The sequence below is a fragment of the Leptonotus elevatus genome, chromosome 19 (assembly GCF_054856555.1).
Source record: "Leptonotus elevatus isolate MCC_2025b chromosome 19, RoL_Lele_1.0, whole genome shotgun sequence".
Classification (NCBI taxonomy): domain Eukaryota; kingdom Metazoa; phylum Chordata; class Actinopteri; order Syngnathiformes; family Syngnathidae; genus Leptonotus; species Leptonotus elevatus.
This window is the reverse complement of record NC_141257.1, coordinates 2,327,684-2,339,528: the sequence shown is the minus strand read 5'-3', so window position 1 is coordinate 2,339,528 and position 11,845 is coordinate 2,327,684. Positions and strand designations below refer to the sequence as shown.

At 43.5% G+C, this 11,845-nt stretch overlaps 2 protein-coding genes across 4 annotated transcripts; both read right to left on the bottom strand.

The window, feature by feature from the left end:
* Window positions 1-831: 831 nt before the first annotated feature.
* Window positions 832-2,154, bottom strand: LOC147157442 (uncharacterized). Its single transcript, XM_086063011.1, has 3 exons — window positions 1,970-2,154; window positions 1,770-1,836; window positions 832-1,520 (listed from the first exon to the last, which is right to left on the bottom strand). Exons 1-3 carry the CDS (start codon window positions 2,143-2,145, stop codon window positions 1,368-1,370), a joined length of 396 nt encoding a protein of 131 aa, XP_085919137.1. The 5' UTR covers window positions 2,146-2,154; the 3' UTR covers window positions 832-1,367.
* A 384-nt stretch (window positions 2,155-2,538) lies between these two features.
* On the bottom strand, window positions 2,539-11,694 carry cfap69 (cilia and flagella associated protein 69). Of its 3 annotated transcripts, XM_086062921.1 has the most exons (24): window positions 11,421-11,694; window positions 11,134-11,326; window positions 10,931-10,990; window positions 10,665-10,730; window positions 10,394-10,503; window positions 10,237-10,313; window positions 9,061-9,225; window positions 8,568-8,720; window positions 7,755-7,932; window positions 7,425-7,548; window positions 6,909-6,957; window positions 6,706-6,827; window positions 6,391-6,622; window positions 5,989-6,153; window positions 5,633-5,757; window positions 5,451-5,569; window positions 5,157-5,238; window positions 4,618-4,810; window positions 4,412-4,549; window positions 4,190-4,266; window positions 3,635-3,832; window positions 3,412-3,498; window positions 3,243-3,326; window positions 2,539-2,937 (listed from the first exon to the last, which is right to left on the bottom strand). In XM_086062921.1, the coding sequence occupies exons 2-24, from the start codon at window positions 11,212-11,214 to the stop codon at window positions 2,779-2,781; spliced, it is 2,844 nt and encodes a 947-aa protein (XP_085919047.1). In that variant the 5' UTR covers window positions 11,215-11,326; window positions 11,421-11,694; the 3' UTR covers window positions 2,539-2,778. The 3 variants fall into 3 exon arrangements, with proteins under 3 accessions (XP_085919047.1, XP_085919048.1, XP_085919049.1); XM_086062922.1 differs by having other exon boundaries at window positions 5,642-5,757; window positions 11,134-11,694; XM_086062923.1 differs by having other exon boundaries at window positions 9,124-9,225; window positions 11,134-11,694.
* Between the last annotated feature and the right edge of the window lie 151 nt (window positions 11,695-11,845).

Sequence of the window (11,845 nt, the reverse complement as noted above, 5' to 3'; positions counted from 1 at the left end):
TTTAGTTTGGTTTTTAATTAGGGGCAAAAAGCACTGGACAGTTTTGTTCCAGTGTTGTGACTCATTTGAGAAATGCGACAAGACCAGAGGGACAAAAAAGTAGTGGAATAATAGAAATAAATATATGTGAACAATTTGCAAAGGTGAGTTCAGGAAGTGAACGCAGCTGGTCACACCTCAATCAACATTCATTCACCTTGACGGGCCCCAATCTCACCACCCGTCCCCCGAGCCTCCCTCACCAATAGGGAGAGAGAGAGCGGGCCAGGGCAGGCTCTGATTGGCCGCCAGCATCCAGCCTGTTGCTGGGCTGTTTCCATGGAGATGGCTATCAGCCTTTTCGCTCTCCTCGTCCTCCTCCTTTTCAGTGAGGATTGTGCCGCTTGGTGAAAACGATGTCTGCAAGGAATCCCGGCGTCGTGGGAGCCATCGTAAAAATAAACGAGGACGCCGGGATTAAATATCAACATGGGAGAGATTCTTCACACAAATGTGACATTTCTCATATAGCTTGGCCAAACGCATAACCAAACACAAATGCAATCACAATTGAACCACTGAGAACTGAGTCGGGCTCAGAGTGACTCCATTTTTTTTTTTTAAGTTTAGTGCATAAACTAATAGGAAACGGAAACCCTAATTTGGAAGCCAAAGTCTTGAAACCCTAACTCTTGAGACCTGAACCCAGCAGGCCTCAAACTGGCTGGCGTCCAAAAGTGTCAGTAAAATTCCTCTGCGGCCCGACTGTCCTTCACATGAATGAGTCCATACAGTTTGTGCGGTCAACCGCGCACGAATGTTCTCATTGCGAAGCACACGCACACGCAAAGAGACAACAGAATTCGTTTTATTTATGAAAAGTACTCAAATACAAGGAGTTTCTAAGGCAAGTGAATATTTAGCACTAACATCACATTGAGTCAAAAGTGCATACACTGAAATAAATGAGCGGGTTCATTATTTGTACCATTGCTACAGCAAATCGGGTTGTTTGAAGTTTAGAATTACCGGCGTAACATCTATGCTAATTTCTGCTCATCTAGCCGATTAGCATTACGTGCTAGCAATACGTTTGTTTCATGGGTCAGTTTTACAGTGAACTTCAGTTAGGAGTGAGAAATAGAAAGCTTGGGAGTGACAACAAGCGCTAAGGAATACTTTAAAAAGTGTTTTAATCCGTTTTTATAGTGTTTAAACCATGTAGGAGTTTTATTGGATCTTTATATTGCAGACTTTCTCCTTATGGTTCTGGAATCCTGCGACTGTATTCAAAAACCTCCCTGATGTCTCCCCGATCGCCCTCATCCTCCTCCAGCACTCTCGACTTTCTCTCACAATCATGGCATCCATTGTTGCAATCTGCCGTTTTAGATGTCGGCGCGCTGGTCCAGATGCATCCTGACCACCATCTGTACGGCACTGTAGAGACTCACGCAGGAGCCGGCTGCCGCCATGGTCGCGGCCAAGGGGTTGACCAGGCTGCTTGGAGGCTGCATGCGGACCTCGCCGGACATCTGCCGCTACCAGACGAGACAGAATAGCGCAGTGGGGAACACATGTAAACAAACAATTTAACAAAACTCACGGGTACATATTCTTGATCCTCTGTGAAGATCGACTAAAGCTCATATCTTGGGCTTCATGAATTAGTAAAAGCCCAATTTTTTTTTTAGCTTCGTCTTTAGGGGCTTACATAACACAATTTCATGTCCTCCCTCATATGAGCTGAAAGCACATTTTTAAAAGAATAAAGGAGCTGATGCACCAACCTGAAGGAGGCGGAAGTAACCCGGGGTCAGTCTTCCCAGTCTGATGATCATTTCTGCTGTTGGACACCTTTCATAGAGGGGTCATCATCGATTGCAACTTTTCAACATCAACACAAATTCATGCACTTTTTGAGCCTTTCCGCGACGACAAAAGCCAACTTAATTTTTAACAAACTGTTCAAAAGAGCCCCAAATTGTACCTTCGTCGGTTGTAGAACCTCAGCAGTGGATCCAAACGGTCTGCCAGCTCGCCCCTGTCTTCAGCCTGCAGGCGGCTTTTATACTGCGACCTGTCCCGTCTCGCATGGATGCACGCTTGAAGGAACGTGTGTGTTAATGCACTGCGGTGACTTATGTAAGTCCGCGCCATTCCCATTCCCCTTGAAAGCACCACAACAAGTGTCCTAATGGGACCATGAGAGTGTCAAAGAGGTGAAAATGCTGCACTTTCAGGCTTTTGGGACATTTTTATTGAGAACGAGGGCAAGCTTGGATTGTGATGTTGCACAAGAAAAATGCTCGTCTTTGGAGACATTTGTCTTAGTAGGTTAACACCTCAGCTGTTCATAATGGGAACGCCTGCAAACCTCTGGCCAATAGTTTTCAGATTGGATCAGAGTTCGAATTTTCCACCCTCTGTCTACGGATATGATGTCATGTGTGCATATATTCATTTAAATTTTTTAATTATTTATTTTTTAATTTTTTATTTTTTTAATTTTTAATTTTTTAATTTTTTATTATTTTTATTTTTTTATGTTTTTATTCTTTTACATACCACTAGAACGAGCCTGTGTACCACTAGTGGTATGTATGTGTGTACCCCACTATGTGAATCCCTGGTATATAGTATCCATTTATTTGAGTATTTATTTTTCTTGTAGGAAATGCAACATTGTTTGGGAAATCGAAACGCAAAGTTTTTTTTGGGTCACAAATAAAAATGAAGATAGCAGAAATGGCATTTATAAAAATAAAAAAAAATAATAAAAAGAAGCTTGGTCTCTGTTTAGTCTTTTACAGGGACCGTGTTGAAGTAGTGCGGCTCCCGCGGGGCGAGCAAGGCTTCCTCGTGCGCTGCCGCCATCACAGGAGTTTGGACCACCTTTAAGTTCACGCTGCTACGGCCGTCGCTATCCGTGTCCACCATCAGCTTCCCGATAAAGACCTGCAACAAACAACAAGAAAAACATGAGAAAATACCCGCTGAAGAACGCCATGTTTGTCATTTATAACTTTCTGCTGCTATCTTAATTTATTTTGGTGAAAGTTGTTTCTACTTTCTTATGTTAGAGAACAGTTATAGACATGAATTGAGCTCCCTCAATGAGGTTCAATCTCACTGGACCCTTCATTAGGTGCCCTTGGAATCAGGACAGGGAAATTATTTGATCATAAATAATAATTGAAAAGTCTCTCATCAGAAAAACTGTGATGTAGCAGGTGAAGACTATTTCAGTTTTGGTGTCAGACCTCTTCGTGACGCTGTGCCACATCCTCTTCCGTTGGTTCGGTCCTGATGGACTCCATGTGCTTCTCCCTCTTTTCTTTGATTTCCTTCAAGTGAGAAGAATAAAACTTTCTAGAGGAAAAGCTTTCCAGAGTGGGACGAAGGAGAATTGATGAAGGACAAAAAACGAACCTTGAGGATGTCATAGTTGGACGTCTTGGAGACAAAGTTGCTCCACGACTTGACTGTGAGCTGACGTTGCTTCCAGTGAGACTTCATCTGCAAAAAAAAAAAAAAAACCAGGAAAAAAACCCTCAAATCTAACGAATATACATGGCGACGGTGTTCAAAACTCAGTAAGCTGCAGTAAAGTTAGTCATTCATTGCCTTTGCTGACGATGTTGAATGTTCTCACCTCTTCGTACATGAGTTCTTCTTCCTTGTTGGCTTCTTGGGCATGTTGCCGCAAGATTTCTTCCTGCTCGGCGACCACCTCCTCGGCCGTGCGCTGCGACATCTGCCGGGCAATGCGCAGAGTCTCCTGGTCCGGTGTGACGGGCCGAACGCCCTCCAGGCTCAGCTCGCGGCTGATCTCGTCCCACACCTCGCTCACCTGCGTCACATTATCAAATACTTTTATTTTGGTGCTTCAAACCAAACTGTCCGACTTGCTGTTCAATTTGAGGTGTGGGTTCTTAAGACTTTTTTTGTGTGTCCCGTTATGAAACACACGGCCATTTAATTTTGTGGTGATTGGTGAAAGTTTTGCTTGGGGCTGCTTTTTTTCTAACTTTTTTAGGGGGCACTGTTGAGTGACCTTTGGGATGTCGCCTTTGGGACTCTTGCAACTAAAAAAAATGTCACCAGGTCCATGGTTTTGCCAAAAATGGTGCATTTTCAGGCATGGTGATGCCCCCAAAAAGGGGAGTCATTTGTCAGAAGAATAATTCCAAAGCTGTTTTGTTCTTACCTTGAAATCAAGGTACCTTTTGACAATACTCAAGGTCACTCTATCTTTTACGGACAATCCCGGAAGATCCTCAAAACCTGCACAAGATCAAGATCAATCACAATTATATAGACCACTAGGGTTGCAGGTATGGTGGAGCCTATCACAGCCCCCACCCTAGACTGGCCGCCAGCCTCATTTTGTATTTGCGTGTTTGATTTGTTTGCCCCGCGTCCAGTTTACCAATTCTGCAGAAGATCAAGTAAATCTTGGCTAGCAGGTTCTCTTGCATCTCCAGCACGGCGGCGCTCGCAGTGTCCAGAGTCGACATCAGCTCTGCGTCGTCCACCTTCCGATGAGCCAGGATGGGCTGCTTAGGATCTTTGCGTCGGATAGAAAAATGTGTCACGGCGTTTGTTTGTTCTTCAGAGCCGCCAACTCAAACGAACCTGTGATCCCGCCGTGTTGGTTCCGGCTGACTCCCAACTCCTCTTCCTCACGTCGCCACAGTCGCAGCAGGAGACTCGGGGCCGTCCGGCCACCGCCGTCGCTCCAGCTCAGGATGTGAGGAATCGTGTTCTGGTTGTCGCACAGCTCCAACAGGGTGGCCAGAACCACAATGTGGACACACTTGGGACTCGACTGAAAGAAAAATGAAGGCAGAGGTTAAAAATGTCTCCTCTTTAAAAGGAGTTTCTAGACCCCAAAATTTTAAGAACCCCCGAAAACCAGAGGTTGGCACTTCCGTCAATTGTCAATTCCCGTCAAGGAGTGAAGCAGGATTACTTCAGTCGATCGCAGTGAGTATACACGGTCTTTCTCCTTCTGTGTATTTTTGTGAGGCTTCGCATTACCAAGCATTTGGTGAAAGTGCTGAAGCACTCGCCAAAAAGGTGGGCATCGTCATTGACGGGAATTGACGATGGACGGACGTGCCCACCTCTGCCGAAAACTCTCCTTGGATGTCATTAAGGTTTGGGTTACTTACACTGAGTAGGTCCAGTAAAACCAAAACACCATCTTGGGCTAGGAAGAAATCCTCTGTCGGGCAGCAGCCTACGATACAGGTGCTAACAAAGTAATCACAAATTAACCATTTCTATTTAATTCGTTTAAGTCAAACTTCGCTAGCCCTACTAAAACCCAAGCACCCCACTTACCCTCGACCATCACCGTAACTATAGTAACCCAAATTCAGATGGCACAAACAACATTTCTTCAAGAGTGAGCGCTCGTCATGATCAGCAACAGAGTGAAAACCGTTAGCTTTAGCTGCACTTACCGCACACACATCAATGTTGAGAGCAGGAGCTTGTTGTGTCCCAGGCCACTGTAGAACATGCCGGCACCCCTCCTCAGGAAATGCACGGCCATCTCCACGCCCTCGGACCCAAACAGCTCCTGGCATGAGAACGCCGGGTGTGTCAGACATACTTTTTCTGGGTTTTCAAACTTTTAACTTACCGCCATTACCTTTCTGTGCATGTCACTCTCGCACAGAGCTGAGAGGATGACCTGCATGTCGGACTTCATCTCGACGGTAAACGCATCCTCATCGCCGGGGCTCGACTCCATCTGCATCAGAAGCCCTGAGGGAGTCAACGCATGAGTTGGAGAGCGTTTTCGGTGAGGGATTGAATTGACTAGAACAGAGATTCTAACTGCACTAAACCAAACCATGGCCCAAATACCTGCTAACCCTAGTAATTCCAAACCCTAACCTTACTTAAATGAATTCCAGTAACCCAAACTTTACTAACCCTAAACCCTAACTCCTACCCCCATCTTCATTTACCCAGACCCTAATCATCCCCACAGACCTAGAAACAGTTGTGTGGTTCCCTGGTCGCACAGGTCCTGGTTGAGGGTCTTGTCATCCAGCGAGGTGACGGCTCTCATTAATCTGATGCAGTAGCGCATATGAGCCTTCTTACTGCCTCGTCCTCCAGTAGCATGGAAGCTGTGACCTTGTCCGCAGTAGCCATCTGGGAATCAAAAAGTCCGTCAAGTCAAGTCAGCCCTTGGGTAAAGCAAGTCATAAGTCAAGTCATGTACTCTCTTCAGTTTAACTAATACCAAGTTAAAGTCAGGATTTTGGTCATTTTTAGTCAAGCAAGTCCCAAGTCCTAGTCCTAGATCAAAGTCGGACCTAAGTCAAAGTCATGTGACTCGAGTCCCCGGCTTCTGCTTCACTAGCCCTAACCCTGTCCTCGGTGTCTCACCTTGCCTGGCGCACCAGTCCAGCAGGTGCAGCAGGGCCACGTTGCCATAGCAGGCCATGTAGTGGTCCAGCATCAGCGGGGCCACGGTCGCAAGGACTGCCAGAGCCTGCAGCTGGAGCTCCTCCATCTGGACATATGACCAGTCACGAGAGCCTGACTTCTCCTCGGAAGGTCCGGCGGGCGGCCTGGCCAGGGTCAGCAGAGCCAGTATCACTTGTTCCTCCTTGAAGATCTACTCCGCAATGGGACAACGTCGTTATCACGTCAATAACTACGTATGTGCTTTCAACGTTTACAGAAGCAAGGAGCAGCCACCGGGATGGCCGCCGCATCTCTGGACATCACAACCAGAAGATTTAACAGCAGCTTCTTCATTTGCAGGTCCTCCATGTTGTACGTCAGCTTCAGCTCGCCCACCAAACTGCTGTCACTCTTCACTTGAAATGGAAGCGCGGGAGAGTCTGCGTCCGTCAAATCCAAAAAACGATTCACGTGGAACGGGTGGGAATTTGACTTACGCTCGGGAAACGTGCTGAGGGCAACAAGCTCCTTGGCGAAGAAGCTCTCCTAAAAAAAAAAAAAATTGATATTTGTTTATTCCAAATCAATAATGCTATTGATCCTGAATGACAGACAACTTACCTGTCGTGTACATACAGTACATGCTTCTAGTCGGTCTTCCTAACCCTACCAAAACTCAAGCTACCAGTCCTACACCCCCTAACCGCAGAGGTGGGCAATCTCGGTCCTCGAGGGCCGGAGTCCTGCAGGTTTTGGAGGTTTCTCGCTTCCAACACAAGCTGATTCCAATCAACAGGATTGTTATCAGGCTTATGCAGAGCTTCCTGATGAGCTGATCATATATCAGCTGTGTTGGAGAAGGGCAACATGCAAAACCTGCAGGACTCCGGCCCTCGATGCCCACCTCTGCGCCTAACCCTAACCCCCTAACCTTATCTTCAGTCAACCGAACTCTATCAACCCTCAACCTAATCCTAACCCAGAGAATGACTGCCGTAGAAGGCATCACTTACAATGAGCAGAGCGCAGAAGTTCTCAGCAAAGAGGGTGGTGAGCACCAGCAGATCGTTGCGGATTTGGAGGTCGACGTGTCGGGAAGTGTTCAACAGGGCGTGTTTAAAGGCTTCTTTTAGAGATCTACGGGACAGACAGGGAGAGATAAGACATATAGGATCAAACAGACTAGAGTTATTGGGATTAGGATTGGTGAAGTTAGGGTTTGTAAGGGGGTAGAGGTGCTCGGGTTAAATGAAGTCTGGTCTAGGACCAGTGGAGTGACACAATAGAGAAACACAAGAGTATGAGCGGGCTTCATGGAGTTGGGGCTCTGGGATCCGACATACACGGCACATTCCAAGTTGTTGAGCTGCGCGGCCACTGCAGCTTTGTTGCTGCTCTCCAGAAGGTTCCAGAGGATTTCCGAGGAGTGGAACAGGATCAGTCCGGACGGGTCTGGCTCGTTCAGGCGCAGGCAGACGCTCTCGGCCCCTCGCACGCTCAGCATTAAAGCGCAGTTCATATCTAGGGATGGATGTAGGATAGGATTAGTGACCTGCAGTGATTATAAGAAGTCTACACACCCCTGTTCAAATGCTAGGTTTTGTCTGATTATATATATATATGTATATATTTTTTTTAAAGCAGACCAAGATAACTCAAAACTTTTTCCACCAATAGTGCGATGAAGAAAATTTTAACTTTTACAAAAGGGGACATAAAAATAAACAACTGAGATAATATGGTTGCACATGTGTGCACACCCTCTTGTAACTGGGGCTGTGTTCTGAATTAACCGATCAAATTCAGCCTGCACCATTTCAAGTACCTCTCATTAACCTTGAATATAGTTCAGCAGTTCTAGAAGGCTTTTCCTGCCCTTTTTTTGCTTCCTACCACAAACCTGAAGGTTTTGTGTTAGCACTGAGTGCTATTTCAAAATGTTCATAATTTCCTCAAGCATTTCAACAGGGGTGTTTAATTTATTATTTTTTTTATCACAAAAGCTGGCATTTCATCAAGGGTGTGTACACTTTTTATATCCACTTCATGCTAATCAGCATGTCAACCCGCTGACATTGACACAAGAACCCTTGTGTTGTTAATGAAGGTGGTCCAGTAATAATGAAGGATTCTTCAGTAATCCCCTGGGCACTGACCAGATGTGCTGGAGAGCATCTGAAGTGTTTGCAGGAGCAGCAGCTTGATGGCGGGCTGATGCTCCAGCGCCGCTACGGACAGGAAGAGCGTCTTGGCCAGGTCGCTGTGCTCCAGAAGCTGAAGTCGGTAGCCGGGGGACGTCGGTTGAGGCCCTGTGCGCATCGACACTCGTTAACGCAGATCCCACAACCAAAATGAGCCAAATGAGGCCAAAACACACGTCGAATGACCAGGACACAACATTAGGTACACCAGCCAATAAAATCGAGAACACAAATTTGGCTTTTTTATTAAAGATATTAATCTTACGATATCAGACTGTGCAAGTGTTCCTAATATTGTGTCTGTCACTTTACATATCAATAAAACAGCACTAAAATGAATACAACTACACTACAAATACTTTGATTTTAAATGTAGATGGGAAAACAAAAAGATGAAGATGAGGGACAAGATGACAAGTGGAAGAAAAAGGGAGGAAGAGAAGCTGACTTAGTAGAAGTCGGTTGCGGTAATGGAGAGTCCGATACTTGGGCTTGGCGGGTCGGACCATACCGTCGAGCGGCGGTTTGCTGGGAGCCGAACAGTTGAAGTAAGACTTGACCGACTCCACTACTTTACGCCTCACCTCACCGTCCGACACCCCCATCAGGTAGCCTGCGCGCGCACACGCACACACGCCAATGTGACAGCTGGATTAGAGATAACCACTTCATCAGAAACTTTGCAGAAAATAATTATACAAAGGTGATTAAAGTATGGTCAGGGGCCACGTGAGCATTTACAGTGAAGTAATATTTGTTGCTATAATGAATATAGAATAAAATAAAATGTGAATAATTTCAATTAACCCATTTTAGGGAGGGAAAACCCCTCAAATTGATTTGATTTAAACGGCATTTATTTATAATATTTACATTTGGAAAAGTGTTGGTAAAATGTTGTATTTATTTTAATAATTGCTTACGTAGTTATATTGAAATAATAACATTAAAAAATGAAAAATAATTATTCAAATTCATTTTTAAAAATTTAATATTTGCCAATATTATTACTTTTATAAAAATTATACAGTATATTAAATATATAGTACACATATATAGTCTGAATAGTTACATAATTTATTACTTTAAAAAACAAACATTCTTTTTAACATCCTCAAGGAATGATTTATTGTAAACATTTAAAATTACAAAGATAATGTATTATTTAAAATACACTATGCTAACTTTTTTGCATAGATTTTTTTAACTTCTTTTTAAAACTCCTCTCAGATTAAATTATTATAAATAATGAAATATCACTACAATATTTCTGTTTATTTTAGTAAATGGTTAATTGATTAATTGATTGATGAATTACAATTAAATAAACTGTGAAGAATAAAATGAAAAATATGTATTTTAATTATGAATTATTGGCCAATAACAAAGTAATTTAAATAATAAAAAAATCTTTAAAAATGTTTTTTTTATATCTATATTTAAAAATATATGTTTTTATATTTTTCTACTCTGGGGAAACTTGCAATCATAATAATAAATTATACTTTTTTTATTTATTATTATTATAGTATAACCTAAGTAATACGCTCTTGCATTAGATCTCTTTCGATGGTATACCTAATAAAGTGCCAAATAAGTACATGATGATGTTTGTACTCAATACCCATGCGAGAGAGAAACTGCTTGACATCCTCAGCATAGTTGAGCTCATCCGACATTTTTTCCTTCAAGAATGGCAGCCTTAGAAGAAAGAACAACAACATTTTGTCATGTTCAAGAAACTAAATTCCATTTAAAAACAGAGAACGCATGCTTCCTACCTGCTAATGTTCAGAGCCTCACACAGAATGCTGCAATATTCTGGTTGCTTGTCGGCCTTCTCGCCGCAGACTTTGATGATCCTTGAGATGCTCGCCAGCTCCCTCAGTAGCTTGACATCGTCAAGAAAATCTCATTTCTGTCATGGGGAAAAAATGCTGACAGTCGTGCGTAGGGATAAATGAGCGCTTGGGGATTATTTGGGAATCTATTTCCATCCCCGCATACACCTAGGGAGCACTCAGGAGGAAAAGTTGACACGAGAAAGGATACAAAGCCCTGTTGTTTCCTCTTGAATAGCTTCTTCAGCACAAAAATGTGCTTCTCAAGCATGTTGGTCTAAACAAATAGAGCATTATTATAATGTTAAGTTATTCAGTTTGGCATGCATCTGATGTTGGCCTGCAAAAAGACCTTTTGCTGCTTATTGATACCTCTCTGTCTCACTGGAGTGGGGTGGGTGGGGGCACTTTCAGGTGTCCCCCCACCCTCTTTGCACAACGCTGCAAATGATATAAAAAGTGCATAATATCACTTACTGTCAGGGGGTCTTCAAGTAGACTGATCACCTTGCCAAGGTCGAGATGCCTTGGACAGGCCTGACAAAGACAAGACATAAAACCCCATTTGTAAACATTTATCATTATTTGCATTGGTAGATAAATGTATAAAATTCAAACTGTTACGACAGCAAATATGCACTGCTGTTGTATGCAACAGGCTAAAACATAATAAAAATTACCTGCTCGACATGGTCTGGTACTCTCGGCCGGACAACAGCTACCTCCGCTTTCTTTCTGTGCACAACTTCACACGAATCCATTTTTAATTAAAATCAAAACGAAACGTGTCTCATTAGCAGCATTTGACACCTGCCATTCTTTACCCGGGTCACCGATTCACCCAAAACGACGTCAAAAATGTGACAAGCCACACTGAAATGTGACAAAAGACAACAAATTGAGGGAATTAGTTATCTAACGGAACATTTTATAAAAAAATAAACTCGATAAAGAACTTGATTACAACCTATGATCACCTCGCAAACATCACGTCGCTGTCAAAACGCTGCCAGAGGATGATGGTGCATTCATGTTCCCGTGGAAGTTAGAACGTTCCGCTTTCACGGTCGAAAAAAAGGCAACTGGACAAGGGTATAAACTCGGGAAATCTTTATCGTTTTAAATTATATCGCTAACTGTTTCCAGCGTGTTTAGAGTGTGTCAACTGAATTTATATTACGTTTTTCATAGTATGTGGTTTACTTTAGTAGCTGCATGGTGTTTAAAAAGAAGCAACATGTACTGCTACCGCTATCTTGTATGATAAAACTCCACGCTAGAGCATTATATATAAAGTGAGAATACAATTATTTTAGTGACGTACCACGCGTTTTGTCTTTTCGACAGACGTGAAACTGACGTCTTATCCGCCTTGGTTTTCAAACTTCCATA

What these genes read in the sequence shown, in the direction of transcription:
- LOC147157442 (XM_086063011.1), bottom strand. Translation starts at nt 2,145, where the DNA reads ATGGGAATGGCGCGGACTTACATAAGTCACCGCAGTGCATTAACACAC. An exon ending in AGGTTCTACAACCGACGAAG is followed by an intron (nt 1,837 to 1,969) that starts GTACAATTTGGG and finishes CCTCTATGAAAG; the next exon opens with GTGTCCAACAGCAGAAATGA. An exon ending in GTTACTTCCGCCTCCTTCAG is followed by an intron (nt 1,521 to 1,769) that starts GTTGGTGCATCA and finishes CTCGTCTGGTAG; the next exon opens with CGGCAGATGTCCGGCGAGGT.
- cfap69 (XM_086062921.1), bottom strand. Translation starts at nt 11,214, where the DNA reads ATGGATTCGTGTGAAGTTGTGCACAGAAAGAAAGCGGAGGTAGCTGTT. An exon ending in CCAACTATGACATCCTCAAG is followed by an intron (nt 3,327 to 3,411) that starts GTTCGTTTTTTG and finishes TCTCACTTGAAG; the next exon opens with GAAATCAAAGAAAAGAGGGA. An exon ending in TGGCACAGCGTCACGAAGAG is followed by an intron (nt 2,938 to 3,242) that starts GTCTGACACCAA and finishes TGTTTGTTGCAG; the next exon opens with GTCTTTATCGGGAAGCTGAT.